The sequence below is a fragment of the Hemicordylus capensis genome, chromosome 6, assembly GCF_027244095.1.
Source record: "Hemicordylus capensis ecotype Gifberg chromosome 6, rHemCap1.1.pri, whole genome shotgun sequence".
NCBI lineage: Eukaryota > Metazoa > Chordata > Lepidosauria > Squamata > Cordylidae > Hemicordylus > Hemicordylus capensis.
This window is the reverse complement of record NC_069662.1, coordinates 50,660,129-50,687,361: the sequence shown is the minus strand read 5'-3', so window position 1 is coordinate 50,687,361 and position 27,233 is coordinate 50,660,129. Positions and strand designations below refer to the sequence as shown.

The window sequence follows — 27,233 nt, the reverse complement described above, 5'->3', positions numbered from 1 at the left end:
CCAGCTGCCCCTCGGTTTTGTCAGGAGAAGCTCCGTTTTGCAGGAGAGTTGCAGCTTTCTCAGTGAGGCTGGCAAGTTGCCTCCAGAGGAGGGCCATTTGCAGGGGCGTAGCTAGGAGAGAGGGGGCCCGTGTTCATCCCTCTCTCTGGCGGCCCCCCAGAGTGAGGGAGACAATGAAGAAAATAGGGAGGGGTGGAGCTGGAGGGCCCTCAGGAGCTGGGGGCCCGTGTTCTTTGAACCCTTTCGCTCAATTATAGCTACGCCCCTGGCCGTTTGACTCGAAATGGGTAGAGCCCACATTGCTGCTCTCCGAGCCCGCCTCCCCCACCTGCCATGTAAGCAGTTTTATGCTGGGCCATAGGGTGCAGCGAGTTGTACTTTCCTGCAGAGAATTAAAAAACAGCAATACAACATGCACTCACACCTTGGCCAGGAAATCTCCCCCTAAGCGTTTTGCTAAACAATTCAAAATTCAACTACACACCAGATCCCCCAAGTGTTCTGTTAATATCCCTGGGATACACGTGAGGTACTCTGCTTTAATAAGAGAACTCAGCAGCAAGGTCTGCTGCTGCTTTGAGGAGACCCGCAAAGGGGCAATATGAAGAGGAAGATGGCAGCTCGCCTGCTCTAAAGCTCGGTGCAGGTGTCGCACCTGACATTTCACTTCTCATTAGGCACATCCCCACAGGTAGGAATGCAGAGAGATTCTTCCTTCCACTGCAGAACGTGAAAGACTTGCTTAGGTGGGTGGTAGGTGGAAATTTAGCTTCCTCTTGCCTCCCTCCCACTTGTCCCCTCCGGATTGAAAGCCGAAGTGACAGGACGGGCTTGGGGGGGGGGAGTTACGTTGTTCCCTGCAGCGGGTTGTCCCCACAGTGAGTTAGCCATGGTGAGTTGTCATAGACCCGCCAGAAATGATCTGTGATGTCATTTCCGCCCACCATTTTGCTAAACAGAGCTATTTTGTGGCTCTTTTGACCCCCCCCCCCCCAAAAAAACCCACCATGATTTTTCATGGAAAATCAGTGGAATTGGGGGTTTGGGGGGAACATTGCTGGACAGTTAAATACCTGCAGAACATGGTATGGCACTTTATTTCTATTATTTCTGCCTTTTAGCCCTTTTTTTCACTTCCAGGAAAATGCATGGCCTTATTATGCAAACATCTTAAGAGAAGATGCATATTAAATTATGGGAACGGGATTTGGGCAGGGAAGTTTCTTCCTCGGTGTGTTCCAAGCTATTTGGTAACTTATCTTTGAATTATATTGAGATGCAATATAAATGTTTATATTGATTGTATCTTGCCCTGTGAAGGCTAAATATGATCCCATGATAGGAGCCATATTAATTGTTGGTAAGGTCAGGCAGCAGGTGTTACTTTTATGCATAAATGGTGGAAATTTCCACCTGTTAATGAATGTTGGAACAAGTGGCATATATATTCATCATGTAGCAGGAGTTATATTGGCATTTCAACCACTTGGAATACCGCAAAGCTTTTATTATTTCTTGAATAACTAAGCAGAAGATGCTGGTAGCTCCAAAGTTCTAATAACTTTGGAATACCAGTTATAATAACTTTGGAATACTCGGATTGGCTTAAGAGAGCTTTGAAAGTAGCTAAAATGGACACATTTGCAGGTTTAATACAGCTCCAAGAGGGAAGGGGAAATTGTAATAAATTAATGAATAGATGATCTCTTTTTATTTCTTATAGAAATAATTATTGTGATTATCTTTGTTTAGTGGTACATCTGTTTGCTAAAGTATGTTTGTAATGCTAGTTATGTTTATATTGTCTGTGTTATATGTATATATTAAACTTTCTAATTAGAAAAGGTTATTGTGAACCCAAAGGACTCATCCACACAGGAGGTTACTTTCTGCAACTCTGCGTAATTCATTGATCTGGCCTTGCTTCCTTTCAAAATGTCTCCACTGCTGGTGGATACTTTTGTCCCATATACAGCAGGCGTCATTAGAATATCCAATCATTCCCAGTTTAGTTATGCAGTATAATTACCCTCTGATGGTACTGCCTGTTGACTCTCTGCATGAATTGCTGTTCTAGGCTTGCCTCCTCCCAGTTGAGAAGAAGAGCCGTGTTTCAGTGGCAGAGCACATGCTTTACATGCAGATGGCCCCAGGTTCCATTCCCAACAACACTGCCAGTTAAAATATAACATGGTGGGAAAGACTTCTGCCTGGGACTCTGGAGAACTGCAGCTTGTAGGAGTAAATAGCTCTGGGCTAGATAGATAGATGGGCTGACTCAGTGTGAGGCAGCTTCATGGGAGTGACTCATATAGAAACAGGGGATGCGCTTATCTGAAGGCAGGTAATTCTCACTCTTAGACACTCAAAAAGTAAACCTTTAGGGTGTAAGTCTAACTCAGAAGAAAGTGTGCCTTAATTATCAAAAGTTTGGGAGTAACTTTTGTTTACGCCATCTAGGCTAGTGGCCATCATACTACCCAATGGCAAATGAATCCCATAAATTTAGTTGTGAGCTATTCCACAAGTTAGAGATATTGTATCGTGTGGAAAAATACTCCCTTTGGCTTTTTTTTTTTAGACTATAGTCCTGTTTCCTCATTCAACAAAGCGTGGACAAGACACAAGAGCTTACAAACAAGTCCTGCCCCACTCTGATGAACTCTGTAGTTTTGCCCCCACACATTTGCCCCAAGTACACATTGCCCCAAGTACATTTGTCTGAGGAAGCAAATGCTGTATGCAGGGAGAATTTCTGGGGGCACCAGTTTTCCTAATCATGGGAAGGATCTCTCTGAGTACATAATTTGTCTTATCAGAGACAGCATGGGGGATGGGAGAATGGAGCACATTAGTACACTTTTGTGAATAATGTTTCTGGGCAGCATCCATGTTTTGCTGAAATAACTGATGACCCCTATGTTACAGGGGGACATGTGGCAGCCACCAATTTATGTCCACCACCACTCTGCCTATTTCCCAGGTAATTTTTTGTTTAAAAAAAAAGTTTGATGTGATATTTTTACATTCAGTATTTCTCTTCCCTCATTCCATTCCATTGGCTATTGCTTCTGGTGGGACAAGGAAATGCTAGAGGCAATTATATGATGTCATACATTTTTAAAAACCAAATGTTACCATGCATGGTTGAGTGTGGAAACGGTGTTGGTAGCAGCCATGCATTCCTGTAACTTGGTTCGATTCAACTGATTACTATAGCTGATATTGGAAGGGAAAGTATGTTTACTGTTTTGTTTTTCAACCATTTCATGTCTGTGGTTAGGTTTTGGTGCTTCTTTACTTACAGGGATAAATTTTTAATTTTATTTTATTATAAAATAAAATATCTCCATTGTAAATTCCATGGAGGGATTGATGGTGCTGTATAACGAATAATAAAAATAGTAATAATCTGGTTGTCCTAAACAGCCTTGTGTGTCTAGGTCGGCTACAAAAACAGAACTACTACTAGCTTTGGGAAGTTTAATTTCTTCAATGTTTGCTGCAGTCAGTTTCCTCAGGTATCAAATGCTGATATCTGAATCAACTACTGTGTGCCTGCAGGTTGGTTGGAGGTAAGTGATTCTGAGAATGAGTGGAGTGTCTTCCTTTCACCACTGAGTAATTACCAACTCCTGTGCCTTTGAGTCAGAGGGCCTGGGTCTCATCACTTCTCATATTTGCAAATTAACATCTAGTGACAAGGGCATACAGATTTGCCATGGAAGCAGAGAGTTAATGGGGTGTAATTTTTCCCAACTTGACACATGGGTATGCTTCAATCACGCTGGGTCAGTTTTAGGGTTTGGGGGACCTGTTAACAAGATACTATGAGTGGACTGTCTTAACTTGATAAGGGTGGAGGAGATGAGACCCATAAACATTCTATGATCAGGCCTCCTCTTTGGGGCCCTTTTTGGCCTCAGTGAGGAATCCGCCCCTCATTTCATTCTCTGAAACTATTGATGTGACTGTGATTTCTGTCAGAGTTGGCTGAAAGCTGAAAATAGTTGCTGGTGGCTTCCAGTCTGAAGTTTGTTTGTTTGCTCACACCTGGTGGGACAACAATTATTTAGCATGAAGGAAGATTATCCTTTTTATTCCCATCTTTAGATTTAGGAAAGATCTTTAAGAAAGAATTTACCACAGTAATTAACTCATCATAAGCAGCAAAGATGTGAGTAAAGCACTTCACTGTCTTTTCCATTCAGCCTCAGAGAACTGAGCCATCTTATATGCCCAGATGGGAAGTTGCATGTAATATACAATCTGGTGATCTGTTCAAGTCACGCTATCTTCTTGTTACTTTTTCTCAGACTGAAAAAAGGAAGGCAGTAAATGCTGATGCTAAATGAGAAGGTCACAATAGGAAAGAGGTGTGGAAATTCAAAGAGAGAAAATAGCTTTTTTTAAAAAAAGTGTCCTCCTTCTTTGCTGTTTTGTTGTTGTTTTTAAATGTAAGCCACCTCTGAAGGAGGCAAGCAGGGGTGCAAGCCTGCAATCAGCACAAAGGGCAGCAAGAACAGAGACCAAGTTACTCAAAGCAGCCAGCAAGCTTGACCTGGAAACCTTTCTAGGGGTCAGAGAGGACCGCCTGACTCACTTTGGCCTATTGATGTAAGGCAGCTTCATTGGCTGCATCTCCCTGCTTTCCCCTCCTTTGGCCAGAGCTGGGTGGTAGTGTACAAACAGAATCCCCTATCTAATATGACATACAATCTCTTAGGTCCCAGATTCAGGACCCACTGAACATTCAATACCAAAACAATGGGCCATTAATTGGGAAACAAATATTTATCCCCCAATCCCCAATTCATTTATTCGATTTCTATACCGCCCTTCGAAAAATGGCTCAAGGTGGTTTACACAGAGAAATAATAAGAGAGAGCCAGCGTGGTGTAGTGGTTAGAGTGCTGGACTAGGACCGGGGAGACCCGAGTTCAATTCCCAATTCAGCCATCAAACTAGCTGGGTGCTCTCAGCCTAAACTACTTCACAGGGTTGTTGTGAAAGAGAAACTCAAGTATGTAGTACACCGCTCTGGGCTCCTTGGAGGAAGAGCGGGATATAAATGTAATAATAATAATAATAATAATAATAATAATAATATAATAATAATAAACACAATAATAAACACAATAACACAATAATAACACAATAAACACAAAGTTACGTCTCACAATATGGTGAGACGTAACTTTAATAAATCTATACCGGATCGGTCGTCGCCCGGGTCAACAAGGACCACGCCAGATGCTGTAGTCCCTGGACATCTGGTGGCAAGTGGGCAACAGGACTCAGGATCTTCAGTTGAGCAACCAGGGCTGGAGACAGCAAAGTTACTAGAAGAAACATCGCTTAACCAAAAAAAAAAATACAAAAAATGCCAACAAGGAAATAATGATCTCCTATTACAAGTCTAGTCCAACTAGAAGAGGTTATTTAAAAAGAATGTACCAAATTTGGAAAGAGAAGCATCCAGACACAGAAATAACAGAACAAAGGCTAGCAGACCAGAGAAGATTCATAATAAGAAATAAAGTATTCACAGGAGTTGAGCTGGAAGAACTGCAAAGAGCAACACAGGCTCAAGATATGGAAGAAGAATTATCACCAATTGAAGAAGTTGCTCAGGCGCAGGTGGAGGAGGTGTTGGAAACAGAGGATGCCACTGTTGCTGAACTGTTTCAAAATCAAAACCAGGCAACCTCCCCTTTGCCTTCACCTCAAAAACCCGAATGCCATTTAACAGAAAAGCAACAAGAACTAAAGCAAAAAATAACTGAGCACATGAACCAAACAACCACCAGGGTTCGACTTCCAGCTCTAAAAACAGTTGCCAAAAAACAACTTGCTCAGGCATTAAAAGATGTCAATGCTGCACTTGCAGAGATAACAACCAAGAATTTGCAAGAAACAAACCAACTAATGTACAGTGCAGCAACAATAACAACACAAGAGCTCAGACATAAGATCAGTCAAAAAAGAAAGCAGTACATCACCTAAATGGAAGATTAGATTAGAAAATAAAATCTCCAGGCTTAGATCAGATGCTAGTAAATTGAAAGATATGAAAGACAAGAAACTGAAGAATGAAAACACCAAACAGTATCTGATCCAAAAATACCACCTAGATTCAAGGAAAATTAGAGAAGTCCTGGAAATAATAAAGCAGCAAATAACAGCAGTGTCAAAGAAGATTAGCAGATATGAAGCCAGAATTACACAACACAGGCAGAATCTCCAATTCCAGTCAAATCAGAGACGTTTCTACCAAAGCATAGAAGGAGAAACTGCAAGAAACCTAGAAACACCAAATAAAGAAGAAACAGTGCAATTCTGGGGGAAATTATGGGACAGTCCAATAGATTATAATAAAAAAGCAGGCTGGATGAAAGAGGTCAAAAAATGTAACCAGCAAATGCAAGATCTAATAATAACACCAGAATTAATAAGTGAAAGAGCAAAGAAAATTAAAAATTGGACTGCGCCAGGCGACAATGAACTGCACGGCTTTTGGCTTAAACACCTAACAAGCCTTCATAAACAACTATCAAAACAGTTCAATCACGTTATGAAAGGCGGTGATATTGAACAATGGCTAACAACTGGGAAAACTCATCTCATCATGAAAGACCCAGCAAAAGGTGCAGTTCCAAGTAATTATAGACCGATAACCTGCCTGCCAACCATGTTCAAATTATTGACTGGAATAATAGCAGATGAAGTGATGCAACACTTATTAACTAACAAACAGCTTCCAGTTGAACAGAAAGGAAATTGCCCAAACACCAGAGGCACAAAAGACCAGCTGCTGATTGACAAAATGATTTTAGAAAACTGCAAGAGAAGAAAAACCAATCTAAGTGTTGCATGGATTGACTACAAGAAAGCCTTCGATTCATTGCCTCACACATGGATACTAAAATGTTTAGAAACAACTGGTGTCAGCAAAAACATTCAGATATTTATTTAAAAAGCAATGAGCATGTGGAGTACACAGTTAAAAATCAATGGTGAGGCACTTGGACAGGTTAGCATTAGAAGAGGCATTTTCCAAGGGGACTCACTATCCCCTCTATTGTTTGTAATCGCCATGACCCCACTTTCACAAATACTAAACAAAACAAGCCTCAGATACCAAACATCTAAAACATCCAGTAAAATCAACCATCTGCTGTACATGGACGATCTGAAGTTGTATGGAAAGTCCCAGTCAGAAATCGAATCACTGCTAAACACTGTCCGTATATTCAGTAGCGATATAGCAATGGAGTTTGGACTAGACAAGTGTGCTGCATTAATAATGAACAGAGGCAAAATAAGAAAAACAGAAGGAATAGAACTGCCCAATGGAAGCAAGATCAAGAACCTGGAAAAGAAAGAACCTTACAAATACTTGGGCATTCTCCAGGCTGATAACATTGCACACACTGAAGTTAAAAGAAAAATTGGAAGTGAATACATCAGGAGAGTTAGAAAAATCCTCAATTCCAAACTCAATGGCGGGAACACCATACAAGCCATAAACACCTGGGCTATACCTGTTATTAGATACACTGCAGGAATAATAGACTGGACCCAAGCAGAGCTAGAGACGCTAGATCGTAAGACCAGGAAAATCATGACCATCAATCATGCTCTGCACCCCCGCAGTGATGTAGATAGGCTCTACCTCCCTCGCAGCTCAGGTGGAAGAGGAATGCTGCAAGTCCATCAAACAGTAGAGGAGGAGAAAAGAGGCCTTGAAGAATATATAAGGGACAGTGAAGAAGATGCACTTCAAATGGTCAAGAACGGGAAACTATTCAACACCAATGAAAGAAAGCAGGCCTACAAGAAAGAACAAGTCAAGAACCGAGTAGAAAAATGGAGAAATAAGCCCCTGCATGGTCAATATTTGCACAATATAAGTGGAAAATCAGACATCACCAAGACCTGGCAATGGCTTAAGAATGGCAACTTGAAGAAAGAAACAGAGGGTTTAATACTGGCTGCACAAGAACAGGCACTAAGAACAAATGCAATAAGAGCAAAAGTAGAAAAATCCACAGCAAACAGCAAGTGCTGCCTTTGTAAAGAAGCAGATGAAACAGTGGACCACCTGATCAGTTGTTGTAAGAAGATTGCACAGACTGACTACAAACAAAGGCATGACAAGGTAGCAGGGATGATACACTGGAACATCTGCAAAAAATACAAGCTACCTGTAGCCAAGAATCGGTGGGACCATAAAATTGAAAAAGTTGAAGAAAATGAAGATGTAAAAATATTATGGGACTTCCGACTACAAACAGACAAACATCTGCCACACAATACACCAGATATCACTGTAGTCGAGAAGAAGGAAAACAAGTCAAAATAATCGACATAGCAATACCAGGGGATAGCAGAATAGAAGAAAAAGAAATAGAAAAAATCACCAAATACAAAGATCTACAAATTGAAATTGAAAGGCTGTGGCAGAAGAAGACCAAAATAATCCCAGTGGTAATTGGTGCCCAGGGTGCAGTTCCAAAAGACCTTGAAGAGCACCTCAACACCATAGGGGCCACAGAAATCACCAACAGCCAATTACAAAAAGCAGCTTTACTGGGAACAACCTATATTCTACAACGATATCTATAACCATTGACAATAAAATTCTGGCATCCCAGGTCCTTGGGAAGGACTCGATGTCTGGATAAAACAAACCAGTCAATAACACCTGTCTGACTGTGTAAACAAGAAATAATAATAATAATAAGCAGAATAGAAGAAAAAGAAATAGAAAAAATCACCAAATACAAAGATCTACAAATTGAAATTGAAAGGCTGTGGCAGAAGAAGACCAAAATAATCCCAGTGGTAATTGGCGCCCTGGGTGCAGTCCCAAAAGACCTTGAAGAGCACCTCAACACCATAGGGGCCACAGAAATCACCATCAGCCAATTACAAAAAGCAGCTTTACTGGGAACAGCCTATATTCTACAACGATATCTATAACCATTGACAATAAAATTCTGGCATCACAGGTCCTTGGGAAGGACTCGATGTCTGGATAAAACAAACCAGTCAATAACACCTGTCTGACTGTGTAAACAAGAAATAATAATAATAATAAGCAGAATAGAAGAAAAAGAAATAGAAAAAATCACCAAATACAAAGATCTACGAATTGAAATTGAAAGGCTGTGGCAGAAAAAGACCAAAACAATCCCAGTGGTAATTGGCGCCCTGGGTGCAGTCCCAAAAGACCTTGAAGAGCACCTCAACACCATAGGGGCCACAGAAATCACCATCAGCCAATTACAAAAAGCAGCTTTACTGGAATCAGCCTATATTTTGCGACGATATCTATAATAACCAACAGTATTGATGATAAAATCCAGCCATCCCAGGTCCTTGGGAAGGACTCGATGTCTGGATAAAACAAACCAGTCAATAACACCTGTCTGACTGTGTAAACAAGAAAAAGTAATAATAAATGAATAAAATGGATTCCTGTCCCCAAAGGGCTCACAATCTAAAAATATACATAAGACAGTCACCAGCAACAGTCACTGGAAGCACTGTGCTGTGGGTGGATAGGGCCAGTTACTCCCCCTGCTAAATAAAGAGAATTACCACATTAAAAGGTGCCTCTGTGCCAAGTTAGCAGGGGATCACTGGCCCACACATAATTGTTGGCCCACCAGGTGTGAGCAAACTAACTAACTGTTAGCAGGAACTATCAAGGCAGTATGTGAGCATGTACATTCAGAATCTGGCTTTCCTGATTAAACCTGCACACCTTAGAGCGTATACTGGCTTATACTTTCTGAAATCTCAGAAGCCATAAAAGACAGCTGAATAAAATTTCTGGATATTGTGGGGCAGGGGTTCAATATACTGCATAGACCCTTACCCTTGAATCATGATCAAGAGTAAATTATGTAAAATAAGATGAACTGTGGAAATTTGGTCAATGTATGTAATGCATACAGGTTGCAGAATTCAGCTTTTCTTGGTGTAGAATTTGAATTGCCTGGTCATGGAATTTAAATTATTTTAGCATGAAGAACCCACAGCCTTGGTCTTGAGGAGGAACTGAAGCAGGAGAATCAAGTTGATCGGAAATAGCAAGGATATTTCTAGGATTAGGAGGGGGGATTCTAGAAGACCCAGAGACACAACAGGGGATGAAAGCAAAACAGGGAGCTGATAGTGAATACTGCTTGTGTAATGGAGAGCATCTACACCTTATAAAATTCCTCCATTCCCTGCTAACTTGGCCGGTCTGCAGCAGGCGATGCTGTTTTCATATATTTTGTTTATTCATGACCCATTTTTCTTTTGAAAAGAGAACTCAAAAGTGGCTAACAAAAAGATAATACATCAGTCTTAAATATAGGTAGGCATTCAGATAGAATACGCCTAAAGATGAGAGAACAACTTAGCTGATAAAGAGGCACCAAGCTTCAAAAAAGGAGCTAGAAGTTGCCAGACAAGTTGTGATTCATCAGAGTATGCTCACAGTGGGATAGATGCAACTTTAGATATGCCCATGTGCATGCTTGACACATTAATGTTTGAAGCACCCCTGAATCATGTCAAGAGAAATATTGTTAAGGTAAAATTCCAAATAAGCCAGCATTTTGTCTCTAATGAGGCCCTCTCTCATCTCAGCCTCATGACCCAGCGCACAACAACTGAAGCACCACATCTGTATGTGATGGCTTTAAACCAGATAGCTACCAAGCTACAAATAGTTGAATGACACGTTTTGCTTAATGAGTCTTTAAAAAGCTTTCTTGATGGGGAGAACAGTACATTTCCCTTCTAATTTATCTCTTTTATCATGAGGACTAGAACCTTTTCTTTTAAAAACTGGAAGCTAGTATCCTTGGGAATCTATCAGCAGCCTATAGGCCACAGAGAAATGCTTTGGGGGGAGCAGCCCACCCCTAGTCTAGCTAATGGAATGGAAATCGGTTATCATCCGAGCCGTTTCCATGCCAACCTGTTCAGCAGAGCAGATACCATTGAAATGCAATGGATTAAAAAGCCCCTTGCTTAACTGACCCTTGATACCTGTTAAGGGCCAGTGTGATTATAATGAGTGCTAATTACGCACACTTAGATCGGAGCCATTTATCTTTGCTGTGCTTATGAAGGCAGTGTCTCAGCTTGGTTTCTCAATAAGCAATAGAGATATTTCTATACTAGAGATTGTGTACACGTCTGTTTTGTGGCTGTTACCCTGGAATAAATTATTAGTTACTATCTGTCCCTACATTATGCTATCAGGCTGTCCTTAATCCCTACACTCACACTCATGTAAGTGGGAGGTTTGTATAGATGCTTCCTACTACTTTATCACTTGGATAACACCTTCTTGCCCAAAATGCCAAACAGTCTTCATTTCGGGACCTTCTCAATGGAAGGTCCTTTACCAGATGAAGTCCTATTCCCATATAGACTTTGGTTTGGGGCGGTATATAAATGGAATGAATGAATGAATGAATGAATGAATGAATGAATGAATGAATGAATGAAGTAGAAAATGTGAGGTTGCTGAGAAAGAGTCAAATTCCTCACACGCATGCAAGCATTAGGCAAGGCATTTTGGAAGGACACACTTTCAGTTAATTTGATCAAAATAAAATCAAACATTGTGGCATGAAGGGGAGACTACAAAGTGGGAAGAAGATAGGTATGTCCATACTTCTTTGGTAATTGGGCTTGGAGCTGGTGACATCACTGCATTTGAATACAGAACCAACACTAGAATGACAGAAAGACATCTGTGCATGGACTAGAGCCCACTTTGTCCAATGCACAAAGCATTATCCTCCATGTGTGAGGTGTGTGCGCTCACATGTACATTCACACTGAGGATAGTACTTCATGCACCTGGCAATGTGCATGCACCTGGCAAAGCCCAGAGATGAAAGTTTGGGGCGGTGTACAAATTTGATAGATAGATGGATAGATGGATAGATGTGAACATTGTAAACAGTAGGGTCAAAAGAAATGCAAGAGCTATAAGCAGGACAGAGAGATTTCTTGTGGCGTGTTCAAATGTATACAAGACAAGCACAGTGGCCATTCATAGCAGCAGTAATTGGCGATCATGCTGTTTTCCTACCTTTCCTGAGCTAATTCAATAGCTGAAGTGGGTGTCTGTTAAGTAATAATAGGCAGAATACAGAGTAGAAATTCTCACTAAGGTGGAGACTGACTCTACCTGATTTCTTGCAAGTTGCCCTGTCTTAACCACACAGGCAGTTCATTCATAGTCAAGGAATGTTTGCCTTTCAGCAACCTGCCTCACATCCGTTACCTGGTTGGGCAGCTGCATGATTAGGGGAAGGGGGAGCTGGCTGGCTGGCAGCCTTTATCTGATAGCAAAGAAGTGATTGCTTCTAGCGAGTGGGGGGAGAATCCCCCACTATTGAAGAGGATAGTCTCCTCCTCTTTTATGCACACATATGCTTTAAACCTAAGCAGGTATTCCCATCCTTTGCTTTTTTGCTGCCACACAGTACACCAGTGTTCAAAGGATCTGGACTGGCTACCCTTCAGGTTTTGAAGGCATTAGAAATCCCTTAGCAGATCGTGCCCTCTCTGGTGCTGCCTTTCCCCTTTTGCACGGTACAGAAGGCTTTTGAGCACTTCATACAGCAAATCTCTGCTGCAGAAACCTATTTAATAGACCTGCATTTAGTTGATTGACTAACTGCTTAAAAATCTTTCTTTCCATTAGAAAGATTGCCCCCAAATTTAATCAGGAAGCTGATTTTCAAAATATAATTATATCTTTAATAATACCTATATTTTTAAGTTCATAGTTAACAGGCATCATCTTAGAAGAAGCATTCCTCCTCTCTGTCACACAAGAGAGAATGCCTCTCCTCAAGATGCTGCTTGAGTGCATCATCTAAAATGAAAGTAGACTTTTCTTCAAGTCTGCAGAGATATGCAGATTTAATGGACTGATTAAAACTCTTATGAATGATTAAGATTTATTTAACTGGATGGCAATTCTAATATTTAGCATTGGGATCATGTTGCTGAACCAGAGTGTAAAGCATTTGGGAATGAAAGACAGGATTTGGTTTCTGCTTTCTATTCTTTCTTTCTCTCCCCACCCCCATCTTCAGTGTTTTTGTTTTTAACTGCATAGTATCTCTTTAAATAAGTTTTTGTATCTCTTTTTAAAAGGCACAGGCTAATTCCTTGTGCTTTTCATGATGAAAGACAGAATATCGCCCTTCTCCCTCCTTCCCGTTCAGCACCTGAGTCTTTATTCTCTCCAGTTACAGAGACAGCAAAAAAATAAGGGGGGGGGGAGTGAGGGGGAGACACTCCCCCCATTTCTTTCAGCTTTATTAATTTGGATCCTAATCTTCTCTGCCATAGTCCTGCTCTCCTTCCTATGGCCCCAGTGTTACTCAGGGAATAAAATTTGCCTCGGAGACACTGATGAGCTTGATTGACCCGAGGATTACGAGACCCATTTTAGGGCAGAATTTTTTTAAAAAAAAAAAAATCAGTCAGCTAATCTCCTCCAGATGCATTTGTTATAGAGGTTTTAAGAAAGGATGGAAAATACGGCAGGCATTTCTGACCAATTTTTGTCTTTTAAAAAACATATAAAGAAGATGTTTATGGCACACTTAAGTATATGTAATAGAAAATACAAGCTGTCTCAGATTTTGGGGTCTCCCCTGGTGTCTTGATGTGTTTCCAGGTTGTTGGTTTTATAAAAATCCCTTAATAGGACAGTTCCTGGTAGGTTATCACCGTGCAGAGATGCACAGGACTAGCTGGCAAGCCTTGAATACACAAAAGTTGCAGAATTCTTTGCTCATCTTGTGACTTTAACAGCAGCCTGATATACAGAAATGTTGCAGAGGACTCTTTTCCTGGCATATAGACAAGGTGATGGGGAGAATGTCACCTGCCAAATTTCTCCATGTAGGGCTGCTCTTAAAGGCAACGGAGCAGGACTGATTTTTCAAAATAAGGACTTGGTTTTTCAAAACAAATCAGAAAATTTGTTCTTCTTCTTTCAAATTCTAGTGAAAGGTGTTCCTCCATAACCCCATTATAATTAGACTACTTAAGGGGTGAGTAAAATCAGAATATGTTATAATATACTTCCATGGCTCTTGGGCCATTGGATCAAAGGCATTGCTGGGCATCATGCATGGAACTCATTGCCACATGAAATTTAAAAACAAAAAAGGGGAGAGAAAAGTCATCAGCAACTGCCAGCAAGAGCCCAGCTGAAATGCAGGAATATTAACATGTCAGAGACTGTTAAATCACAAGGATATTTTGAGGGGAGCAGGTATCTGGCTAAAACTATTTTGGTTTTTTTGTTTATCTTTCTTAGCTAGGGCTTGTTTAGTGGGGGATATAATATTACTTGTGTGTTCTTTAGGCTTTGAAGATCAAAGTGGGGGGGGGCAGGGGCTTTTTCCCTCCTGCCCCCTCCTTTCCCCCAGCCCTCCCCTTCTCCCCCCCCCCGCCCGTCCAATTTCGATGTTAATACCTCATCTTTGTTTGCACGGACCTCTGCTGAGAGCAGTTACGGAGGCTAATTTTTCCATCTGTCCTGCTTGCGCCAGTGACTGGGAAAGCACGGCTGCTGTTGCCTCCTTTAGGGCACTGATCAGTTGAGCATTAAGCTTTTAATTGAGGTGTAAGTGTATCAGCACACGGGGGAGGCAGTGGTCGGCAGCGGGGTGGGGGCTGGAACGCCAGTTGCACGGCACACGGCTTCTGGAGAGGCGAGAGCTCTTTTGCGCGCAGCAGCGCGTTGGCAAATACGGCGAAGCGGCCAGCGCTGGAGGGACGCCAGCTCCATCGCAATGCTGCTAGGTGAGTGCCACGCAACTTTCTTTCGCTGCCTTTCGCTTCTGTGCGCCTTGAGGGAGAACGGTATGTGTCGCTTTTTCCTTTTACTGATGAATGGGTAGCAGCATCGCTTTTATTTCGAAGAGGCGTCTTTTCCTTCCCCTGCTGTGCGGTGTAGAGGCTTCAGCAGTAAGAGAAAGGCGTCAAGACTTTTACCTGCTTTGTCGTATTGCCGACACAGTGACTGGTCCAGAGGTGTGTGATACAGGCAAAATCTCACCCAGGATTTCCTAAGTTTCCATTTGAAAGGTGCGACTAGCATCCTACAGGCAGAGAGTAGGAGTTGAAAGGGTTTCTCTCTTTCAGCCACCTGCAAAGACAGAGCGCTTTCTCGGAGTTTCCAAAGCCAGGGGTTAAGCCTGCTGTTAAATCAAGATGTAAATCACTGTTTGTTAAGCATCCCAGGCAGGAGGACAGGGAAGGTATTGGCTGTCATTCACAAATGGGTATCATCCCCTGAACTGTTTTATTTGGCAAAATGTAGGGTCCTTTGCTGCTGAGATGAGCATGTCCTCCTTGAATCTGCCTTATGTCTGCTTCACGTAACCATATTTTACGCGTCGAGGACCCGTTGACTTTTCCACTGGATGCTGCCATCTTCCACCAGTTTTGTGAACGTTCCTGCACCTCTTTAGCTGGCAAGTTGCCAGATCATTAAAAACCTTCAGGAAGTCAGTTGATTCCAGGGTGCCATGAAGTGCAATCCAAGTAGAAGTAGAGGTGAGGATATTTGCAAGACCAATTCAGCATGCTGAAATCCACTGAAAAAGTCAACTTGTGATTTTGACATCCAAGACACTGTGACATGAATTGACCCCTGAGGTAATGGTGTTGACTCTTTGGATGCTAATTTTAATATCCTTTTATGTGTGTGTATATGTGTGTGTGTGTGTGTATATACACACACATATATACACTCCTCTCTGTTTTCCTTTCCCCATTTTTTTCTCTCTTTTGGATAACTGTTCTTCTTTCTGTTCTTTACTGTTGCCATAATTTTTTTCCATTTTCTCAGCACAGTAGGATTATCTTCTGCAATGGGAGAGCAATTGTATTTGCATAAATTTTGGAATGCAGTGTATTTAAAAATAATTGCAGTCTCAGTAAGAAACATGTCTATATTGGTTCTAAATTAAAATAAGATCAAATATTTATTTAACAAACCAGCACGCCAAGATTAGAAATAAACAATTTTTCCTTAGCTAGCTTGGACATTTCAGATTAAGAAATGTCTAAGGAGAATATCTGGAAAACGTTTGACTTCTACAACATATTCTGCATTTGTGGTAGAGAAAAGAATCAAGGAAAGTAATTGCCCTCCTTGATGCCACCTCCATTTTAACATGTCTGCTTTCCAATGAAATGGAATGGGTCATGTCACTTTGGGTGAAACCTCTGCTTCAAAACCCTTTTCTGTGAAAAATGCAACAATACACTTTAGTCTTTTCATATCTCAATTACACGTAGGGTTCAAGTGGGGCTTTTGTTTGGCAAACACAGATTGTAGTCCTGCTGTAGGATCAAAGCAAAAAGCAGCACCAGCTACACTTTGCTCTCTGCTTTTTCTGCATAGTAGACAAATCCTGCAGCATTGTCATTTTGGGGGTTGAGGTGGGGACGGTTATACATTGGTGATGATGATTGCAATTATGTATTGATTATTTGGCCTGGGATGGAATGCAGCTCTGCAGTAGGGTGTGTGTTGCGGTGTGGTTTGTGTGTGTGTGTGTAGGGGGGGTGTTATCCGCAATGAAAATCCAGAAGGATACAAAGCATACAGACCCCTGTGTGATGAAAATATGATTGGACAGCTTGAGGTCTTAGTCTTTGTTTTCGATTTTCCTTCCTTCTGTGGCCACACAAGCCTCGCTGAAGCTGCATGGTCCAAGAAACCAAGGCGCACGTGCTTCAGTGCATGCCAGTGTGGTTGTCCGCTAGGCTTTGTACTTTCTCCTAGGTGGCCAACGTGGCTTTTCAGGATGTAAGATTGTAGTCCTTGCTGTGCTGAGAAGGTTACCCTGCGCTTGAGAGTCCGTTGCCTATCTGGACAACGTGTGTGTGATATGCAGGGAAAGCGGTATAAATTCTCCTCCTCCTCACACTTTTTGTCCTCATTTTATATCGTTATTAACACCTTCTCCCTGAATCTGTCCAGTTGTGCATCTGTGTCTTTTATAAGACCATCAAGTCTAAGAAAGTCAGCTGTCTTGTTCATTCGGGTCCGTTGGACAGGGCTATTTTTCACTGGCAGCGTTGCATGTCAGCTGTTTCGCATGGCTCGCTTTAATTTTTCTAATAATCTGAAATGTAATCCGTTTCCTCCCCCACCCCACCCATGAAGCTGCCTTTCCTTGTATTTCTGGAACATGTAGCCATTGATGAGAGAATATATCTGGAAATATTTGCTAGTTGTTGTTTGCTTCAGCTTTCCTTTGCTAGCTTGATACAGAGAGAAATATGTCAGAAAACCAATCCTGGACCTTTTAAAGAAAAGAAAAGATGGGAGAGGGGGTTGGTAATAAGGCAAAAAATAGGGACATCTTTTTATTGTATGTTATAGTCTTTTAGGATTACATTTTTTAAAAAGAGTGCAGGGTAACATACATGACCTTTTGTTTAAGAAAAATCCATCTCTTGTGTTGGAACAAAACAACTATTTTATGTCACATAAACAAAAAGGAAATAGTGTGATTTTCTTTTATAATATTTTATCTGAAAAATGACTGCAAATTCATTTTTCTCTGCAATACAGTGAATGCATTCTGTGTGCAGAACAGTATTTTAGCACATGGATTTGCTAGACTGAATGTTCAAATTCAGTATTGGGATGCAGGAGCAGTGACTGTATTCAGCATTCTAGTAATGCCTGCGAAAACCCATATTTTACACCAATAGGGATGTTTGTGCTGCTCTAGTTCATGCACCAAACCCTGTGTCTTTCTAAATACAGTAGCGTGCCTTTAGACTTCCATTCTCTGGATCAGGACCATCATATTGTGACATGCCTCAGCATCTCAGCTTGTAATGTGGTGTGCTGTAATCTCTAAAGGAGCAAAAGAAGAATGGACTTATTGTGGGAAACTATCTGGATGCTTTTGTATAGGTCAGCGGTATACCCACATTTAGAATAATGCTGCTACTCTGGTCGGCCTGTCTCAGAAAGGTTAGACATAGCTGTGTGGAAAGAGCAGTGAAAATTGATTATACAATACTTGCCAAAGGTTTGAGCCCAGTGTGATTTAACAAATTAATGTAAAATGTACTCTCAATGGGTAAAAGCAACAAAGTAGGCAAAAAACATGATATCTCTAATCAGGCTAGCTCAGGTTGGTGTGTCAGTGTTCAGCTTAAGTTTGACAGAGCTGTTTAGGTAGAATAGCAAGGTACCAGAATTTTCAGCATTCGTGTGTAATATGCATGTTACAGTATCTAAAAATAAATATATTGAGAGTTTAATTGCTTGCAAGCAATTGTTGCAAGCAATTGAAATGCCAGCATTACTTTTTAAAAATATAGATTTTATGCAGTTTTTAAAGAAATTCCTTCTCCAGCAACAAAAACAACAACAACAAATTTTATCTACAAATGAGAAATATCAATTAAATACAGTCAGGCAAATCAGAAAATTCAAAAGAAAACAATCACAAATATACATCCAGACTGACATTCAGTAATATCAGTGCCAAATTAAATATATATTTACACAGTTCACTATTACAAGATATAAAATATGCAAAACATAACTGGCATCAAATGTTTATCATGCTCATGTGCTATAGTCATATAACAGAAATGTTGATTTGGTTCCCAATTTTATCATATTTCTTAATCTGTTTCAGAACATTTACTTTTTTAAAATCTGAAGCTGTATTTGAGTTGCATGAAAAAGAATTCCTTTAAATGAGAAATCCCACTAACAGATCACTTTGATATTAGTTGCAAGCCTGAAAGCTTTACATTTCCTATTTATTTATTTTTTAAGATTTGGGAGGATTTGAATATTTGCCCGATTGAAAGAAATTCCAGCCATTTGGATTATAGTCCCTTCCTGTGCATGTTTACTCAGATGCGAGTCCTGCCACACTTAATGGGAATTGTTCTCAAATTAGTGTGCACAGAATTGCAACCCAAATTTCTGAAACCGTTGTTGTAGTATTTGATTAAGATAGCACAAATTTGGGGCGGTATAGAAATATGTTAAATAAATGCATAATTAATGAATAAGTGGGAACGCCAGCAAAATGTTGCAGTGTATCCTCAGCCCCTAACAGCAATGCTACTGTTCAGGGCTCCAGCCAGTTCAGAGCAGGAGCCTTGTATGACGCTTGGGGCTTGCAGAGATGAGGGCAAAGGGGAAGAAAGCCATTTCTTTTTCTTTGCTACCCTACTAACCCCCCCCCCCCCGTTGTGCTACAAAACACAAATGGGTTCAGGTTTAGGTCTGAGTCTGAGCTCTTTATTGCTATATGATGGCAGGGGGGAGGTTTTTAACTCTACAGTGTTTGTCCACACAACCTTAATCCCTCTATTTAGGAGATTATAAACTGTTAGGGCCGCTAGCAGACCATTTCACTTTGTTATTTATATATCACTTGTGAACATATGAAGCTGCTTTCTATTGAGACAAAACTTTGCTCTGTTTAGCTCAGCAATGACTGACTGGCAGTGGTTCTCCAGGGTTTCCCAGCTCTAGAGGGAGATGCAAGAGGCTGAACCTGGGACTTTCTGCACACATCTCTCTCTTCTCCATTTTCCTTTCTTTGTCAGTTGAAGAAAGAAATAAAATCTCAGCATACTGTGGGACATCAAAGCTCATAGGTCTTCCTCAGGATTTCTTTTGGCTCTAACATGTATTCTTTAGATTTGCAAACTTACTATACTCCTGCATACTTGTATGCAGAAGCCACTACCTTCTCTTTGGGTAACCCTGCTTTCCTTCCAAACTGGATCGCTATGGAATTGCCCCAATCTGGCATTAAAGGGAATGTTATCTCTGGATCTTTTTATCTTTTGCCTATGTATCTTAATTGTAGTGTAAAAGCATTCTTGATGCTTGCTTTTTCTTCCAAGTCTGAACAAATAAACTAATCCACAAAGGTTGCCAAGTTTCCTCTTTTCTGTTCCTGCAGGTGCTCTTCTTAATCTTATAGAAGATTTACTTTACATTATCTAGCTCCTCAATTCTATCAGACATTTTTGCATGATCCTATCCAATTTCTGTTTCAGCATCTCTTGTTTGCAGTTATTCTGATTGAACTTTAACAATATTGGCAATCTTGCTTTCTAAACTTGAGATGTGCAGAATAAAGCGTTCTCTACAAAGGATCTTCTAAAAGTAAAGTCTATGCATTGTTAGACTGTTTGTAAAGTTAGGTTATTAGCCTGCACACACCTTTTCAGTCATTTGTAACCTAGCTTGCTTTCTGTCTTATACAGAGTATCTGCCTGATAAAGAATTCATTGACACTTGAAAGCTGGTGCATCCCTTATGCCAGCCTAAGTGGTGAATAACTAAATGAAAATGTCATCTCAATGTGCAGCAGCTATGAAATAGGTGGATTCCATGCAAGAGATCACTAGGAAAAGAAATGATAATAAAACTGTCAATAGCATGATGCCTTGATACAAATGAATGATGTGGTCTCACTTGGAATACTTTGTAAAATTCTCACCACGACATCTCAAAAATGATATTGCAGAGCTGGAAAAGGTGCAGAAAAGGGAATCTAAAACTATCTGGGGACTAGAGCACCTTCTGTATGAGAAAAAGCATTTGGGACTTCTTTGTTTATTAAAACAAAATGACTAATATGTGCAGAAGTGATAGTTTACAAAATTGTATGTGGAGTGGAGAAAGTGGATAGAGATACTTATTTTCCCATTCTCACAACTCTAGAACCCAAGGTCATCCAATGAAACTCATTGACAGAAATTGACAGACAAAAAGAAGCATTTCTTCTCACAGCAAGTAATTAATTTATGGCAGTAACTGCTACAGGATGTTGTGGTGGCCACAAGTCAGTGGCAGCCAGTGAACCTGGGGCAGGTGGGGTGATGAGAGACGGAAAGGAGGACTTTTTGAAATTAGCAGACTCATGGCTGGGCTGACCCCACAAATGACCACTGCGTATGCCCATCAGCCGGCTGAGAATCCAGCTAAGTGCACAGGATGCTGGATTGGGCACTGGGTCTGCCCAGCCAGTGCCAATGGCGAGTTTGGTAATTTAAAAATTCTCCATTCCGTTTCTCACTGCCCCAATCACCTCAGGGCTTACCAGCTGCCAGTGTCACAAGCCTAGATGACTTTAAAAGAGGATTAGACAAAGTTATGAAGGACAAGTCTGTCAGTTACTACAGCAGGTTACAATGGCTTTATGCTATCTCCTGGTTTGGATGCTCTATGCCTCTGAAAACCAGTTGATGGGAAACAGTGAGAGAGAGTATTCCCTTCATGTCCTGGTTGAGGACTTCCCAGGGCAATAAAGTTGGGGATATCGGATGCTGGACTAGATAGGCCTTTGGTCTGATCCAGTAGGGTTCATCTTGCATTTTTACTTGGTTTGTTTCTTCTCTCCTTGGATTAGGAGCATAACTGTACTTCACTGCCTTCTAAATTAAGATCCTATAGAAAAGGCCAATTTAAAATACTCTTCCCTTCTGCCCACTTAGGGTTGGCCATGTGTCCAGGCTTTAGGCCTCCCACAATCAAGGGGTCTTCTCTCCTCCAATGAGTATGCCCCTCCAGGCAAGAGACCTGCCCCTCCTCTAGTGTGTGCTTGCTCACTTCCATGCAGGATGGATTGATTTCAACCAAGGTGGTTTCAAATCAGCAGTTTAATTATTTAAAACATCAAGCCTGGAAGGAGGGGAAGTTGCTGTAAATATTTCACTTACACTTTTAAAAAATAATTTATTATTTAGATATTTCCTAAATCAAAATCCATACCAATTGCTTGCTTATAACCATTGAATCATAATGTTTTTATGTTGCTTCATCCTGACAACCATGCTTTGCATCCCTTTTGTATTGTTCACATTTGTGTTTTGTTTTTTACCTAGTAAAGGGATTTCTTCAAAATATTTCCAAATGAGGTCTGTTTATAACCTGCAGTAATTTGCGGTCATGATGGGTTCTTGTAGACAAGTGCTAGTTGGAACCCATGCTACCAAGTGCTTCTTCTTTCCAGTGTTCCTTTCTGTATTAGTCTTCCACTTTGTCATGTAACAGCCCTGCCCTTCCCCCCAAAAAAGTAATTACTGGGTAACTCAGTGTTCTCCATAAGCGAGAAAGTAAACATTATTCAATAGAGAGTCATCTATATTTATAATTAGAATAGTGACTCTGAACCCATTTTAGAGACCAGGTAGTTAAGTGGCGCAGCAGGGAAATGCTTGACTAACAAGCAGAAGGTTGCTGGTGCAAATCCCCGCTGGTATTATATTGGGCAGCAGCGATACAGGAAGATGCTGAAAGGCATCATTTCATACTGCGTGGGAGGAGGCAATGGTAAAAGAACACAAGAACAGTCCTGCTGGGCCCATCTAGTCCAGCATCCTGTTTCACACAGTGACCCACCAGATGCCACTGGGAGTCTACAGGCAGGAGTTGAGGGCATGCCCTCTCTCCTGCTGTTACTCCCCTGCAACTGGTACTCAGAGGCATCCTGCCTTTGAGGCTGGAGGTGGTAAACCCCTCCTGTATTCTACCAAAGAAAACCATAGGGCTCTGTGGGCGCCAGGAGTCGAAATCGACCTGATGGCACACTTTACTTAGTTACTAGGCATAAACTGGGACTAAAATGTCATCCACTAAGAAATTCAGGTGACACCTAGTAACCTGCCAGTGCCTTGCCTTCAGTATCAAACTATAATATAAGTATAGGAACTGTTATGCTGTATGATAAATGGCAAAGATATTTTCTCTACATTTTTTCTTTGCAAAGGAAAGCAGCCTTTTATAAGAGGGTCATAGGTTCAGTTTTAAGAAAAGATGTGTTTACAATAAGTTTAGATCTCATTTTAAGCCATGGTTGTGTGTTTTTTAAGGCAACTTCTTATAGTTGGAACTTTTTTAAAAATTTAGAAAACAAAAAAGCCCAACCTGACATTAAAATGTCATTTTAAAAAGAAGTCAGTGTGGTTCCATGACTCTTTAATCTACCCTGCCCGTCTGGCCAGGAGAGCAGAAGAAATGGTGAATATAAGGGACAAGCTGGAATGGAAGTTACGTGAATAGCACACACTAGCAGGAAAGCAGCCCCTCCTTGCTGTCATGACCTAGTGGTAGGGTTGCCAGGTCTCAGAGTTTGGCTTTAAAATTCTGGGTCTAATTTTTTTCTTTTTCTCAAGGCCTCCAGGTGAAGGAGCAAAATCTAGAAGAGGGAATAGAGCTAAGGGGGCAGGCAGCCTGGTTTCTGACTAGCTTGCTACCTTTTGCTGTTCTGCCCTTCTGCTCCCCAACCATTATCAGGCTGATTCCACTGCACTGACCCACCAGGTGGTGCCTTTTGCCCTTATTAGGCTTCACAAGACTCTGCCTTATCATAGGAACATAGGAAGCTGCCATGTACTAAATCAGACCACTGGTCTATCTAGCTCAGTATTGTCTTCACGGACTGGCAGTGGCTTCTCCAAGGTTGCAGGCAGGAATCTCTCTCAGCCCTATCTTGGAGAAGCCAGGGAGGGAACTTGGAACCTTCTGCTCTTCCCAGAGCAGCTCCATCCCCTCAGGGGAATATCTTACAATACTCACACATCAAGTCTCCTTTTCATATGCAACCAGGGTGGACCCTGCTTAGCTAAGGTGACAAGTCATGCTTGCCAGGGCCGGACTGGGGGCACTGGGAGGGCGGTGGAATGTATGTGGGGAGGGTGCCAGGTTTTGAGCAGAATGGCTGCTTAAGGGTGAGAGTATTCACTGCTGCCAAGTGTGGTGGGGTGCAGGGGCGCCTCGTGGGTGGGGCGCACCAGGAATATGCCCTGTTGCCCTGTGGGCCAGTCCGAGCCTGATGCTTGCTACCACAAGACCAGCTCTCCTCTCCAAACAGGTCTGCCAAGCACCATCCTTGAGTTTCCAAGCTCCACTTCCTGTACTTTCTGAGCTTAAGGTAACCTGGTCACCATGACTAGTGAGTAACTCTATCTAAGCGGCAGACCCAATGAGTGTATGCATTGCTTCCTTATTCCCTCTTCTCTGTTGGTTTCCTGACCCATGTCAACCCAAATGGATAATTTTGTAATCTTGCTTTCTAGTTTTATTTAACTTTGTTTTGGATTGCTTAAAGAAAAAAAATTTTAAGCCGCCTCTTAGAACTTTAGTCAGGAACCAGAGTAGAAAACTGAAAGGATGAAGTCCCTGGAAAATGCTCAGGCCAGTTGTGAAGAGTTCCATATTACAGAAGCAAGCAACCACCAAGACATCCTTGCTCCATGTCCATCCCTTTGAAATCCTCGAAGTTTTGAAATTTGTGTAGTTAGCCAAAAAAATTATTAAAAATCTCTGTCTGAATCTTACATTTTAATATAAGTTTATGAAGTTCTGGTTTACTTTTCAGTTTTTAGTGGCATGCATTTCAGCTTATATTTAGTTTGTGTCCATCTCAGATTTTGTTGGCAATGCAATATCTGTGTTTCTGTTTTAAAAATACAGTTTCTTAAACTCAGACATGAAATGCATCAGTCTTTAAACACTCAGTATTCTCAGCAAACAATTCTGTGTTGAAACTGTCACCTGTGTTGAAACTGTCACCTTAAGTTTGGTCAGAAAGATCAGTTGTTACCTACTCCAAGAACTCATGGGGAACTCTCACTCAAATAAGTTTGCAGAATTTAGTTTGTTAATTCTAATCTATTACATCTGCAGTTTGTCCTTCCTCCACTTTATCCTCACCACAATCCTGTGGGGCAGGCTGAAGTGCAAAACAGTGGCTTGCCCAAGGCTGCCCGGTGAACTCAGTGGCTGGGAATCTGAATTCACTTCCGAGTCTAATGCTTCATATGCGTTCTTCATGCTGGTCCCTGACCGAAATAAAGAGATTTGAGAATCATATGCTGCACTGGCTCACAAAATGCACTGAATTCTGAATGTTTGTAAAGTTCCATTTGGATTATTACCAACAGCAATAGCATAAGTAGTAACTGCTTTGTGATCTCTTTAAGAGGAAAGGCAGAGTAGAAATTACTAAAATAAATCAACATACCTTTATTAGAACTACTTGAGAGAGACAAAGTAGTGTGCTAACATTTGAATTTCAGAGAACTCATCCTCTGGTTTAGATGTTAAAATTGTTTTTAAAATAGCATATATTGAGAGTGATGTGTTGCTGGTAAAGGGTATGGTGGAAGCCCTGCCTGTAATATGTAACAATCTTACAATTCCTTTCATGGTAACTGACTGCTTCCAGGGGGTTAGCTGTGTTGATTTCCACTGTCTAATTGGAAGACAGAAATCAATCTCTGTTTAAACATGACATTATTCAGAAACCAGCAGAAGCATAATTCAATATACCTGGATATTCTGCTGCTAACTTGAAAGTTGCCTTTCTTCAAGAACAAGATTTCAGAGGAAATACTCCAGTGTGGAGCAGTTAAACTCGAATTTATGAAGAGGTTTGATTCTTTTTGTCCAGGATTGAATTGAGACATTGGGTTCCTATCACCTTAGAGCAGCGGTTCCCAACTAGGGTTCCTCCAGCTCCAGATGTTGCTGAACTACAACTCCAAGCATCCCCAGCCACAATAAAATGTAGTTGGGGATGCTGGGTGTTGTAGTTCAGCAACATCTGGAGGAACCCTGGTTGGGAACCACTGCATTAGAAGGTTAATTAACTTAGCATAGTTAAGAGGATCTTATTATCACCAGTTACTGCTGTTGTGAATAGTCACTTAGGTGCTTCACATGAAAAAGGTGAAGCACCCAGAGGAGGTTTGCAGGGAGAGCAGCTTTGACCTGCTCTTGATGCAGACGATCACTTACCCGTCACTGGGTGGGCAGATTGCCTGCCCAGACAAGTGGCAGCTCTCCTGCAGGCTGCCTGTGCCTCACCGTGCCCCTGCCGGCAGCTCCAGGGGTCAAGTGAAGGAAAGCACTGCCATGTGGTGCCCCACCCCCCAGAGCCCCAGTAATGCATTGCACAAATGTGCTGTGCCTTCCTGGGATCCTCCCCCCGCCTCCACAAGTGTGCGCACTGCAGCTGCAAGCAGCCGCGGCTGACACACAATTGTAAAAATGGGGTTAGTGGAGCACCCGCTCAGTTAACCTCATTCAAGAGGGTGTCTAAACTGTGGGCTTGCTGCTGTGGAGCCACCGGCCTCACCCTTGAGCCTGCTGGTTTTCACGAGCGTGCAAAACTGGGCTAGGATCCCTTAGCTCAGTTTTGCTTACTCATGAGAATAGCTTCACTGTGTTTCTATTATATACATTTAAACTTTTCACAGACTATACCTTTTTCATTTTATGACTGTCTGGCACCACTACAAAGTCATGCACAATCACAATTATTGATACCCCAGGATGGCAAAGGGCACTTCCAGATGGCAACGGGGGAGAGATGCAGGTGGTGGGTTGGTGACTGGATGGGTGCGAGAATGGATGGACCACCATAAAAATTAATGCCGTGTTATATTCATGCAGCTGCTCTCAGAACCTAGGGCAGATCTCATGCAAATCAATTGTGGTTGGTGTTCCTGGGAGCTGTTACCTGCCTGGAAAGGCAGAGCCTGGCAAAGCCATGTGACTGCCAGCTTTGGTCAGGAGGAGTGACCTGCGTTTTAAGCATCCAAACCTAAAGAGAAAGGATTTATGCATGTAGTTTATGTGAGGTCCAAAACACGCAGGGGGAAACGAGCTTGCTCCGATGTGGTTCTCTCCCTTTAAATGCATGAACTCTAGGGAAGCAGCATCTCTGTTGCCAAGGAGCAGCAGGAGGAATAAGGAGACAATAGAAGATGGAGCATCAGCTCCAAGAGGCGGCAAGTGAGAAATGCAATTGCCCTAGGAGTTACGCATTTCTAGACTGCTCTGAGCCAACCGCTCTATGGTTGCGGGAGGAGCTTGCCCTCAAAACCCAGGTTATAGTGGCAGCAGAATTCAGACAACACAAAGGTGCTTTTGAACCTCAGGTTTCAGCAGTGAAACTCACTACAAACCAAGGTTTGGAGGTTGGGTGACAAAACTCTGGCTTCACGCATTTGGACGATCACTGGTACATTAGCCTGTGGTTTGCCGTTATGTCCAAACAGGGCCTATATCTTTCTGTTTATATACCTGCCAATGTAGGATAACCATGCATCTGATGAAGTGGACTGTAGTCCCTCCCTGAAAGCTTATGCTATGATGAATTTGTTAC

The 27,233-nt window shown here is 41.7% G+C and overlaps 1 protein-coding gene across 5 annotated transcripts in view; it reads left to right on the top strand.

Moving 5' to 3' along the window:
• The window catches only part of ZNF385C (zinc finger protein 385C), a 216,019-nt gene that overhangs the window by 112,065 nt on the left and 76,721 nt on the right, over positions 1–27,233 (top strand). The window contains exon 1 of one of the 5 annotated variants that reach the window (XM_053265678.1): positions 14,640–14,850. The exons of the other annotated variants lie outside the window; for them this stretch is intronic. Coding sequence (XP_053121653.1) covers positions 14,841–14,850 — 10 coding nt within the window. The 5' untranslated portion in view covers positions 14,640–14,840. Of the gene's footprint in view, positions 1–14,639; positions 14,851–27,233 lie in introns of those variants that run through there. 5 annotated transcript variants of the gene reach the window in all.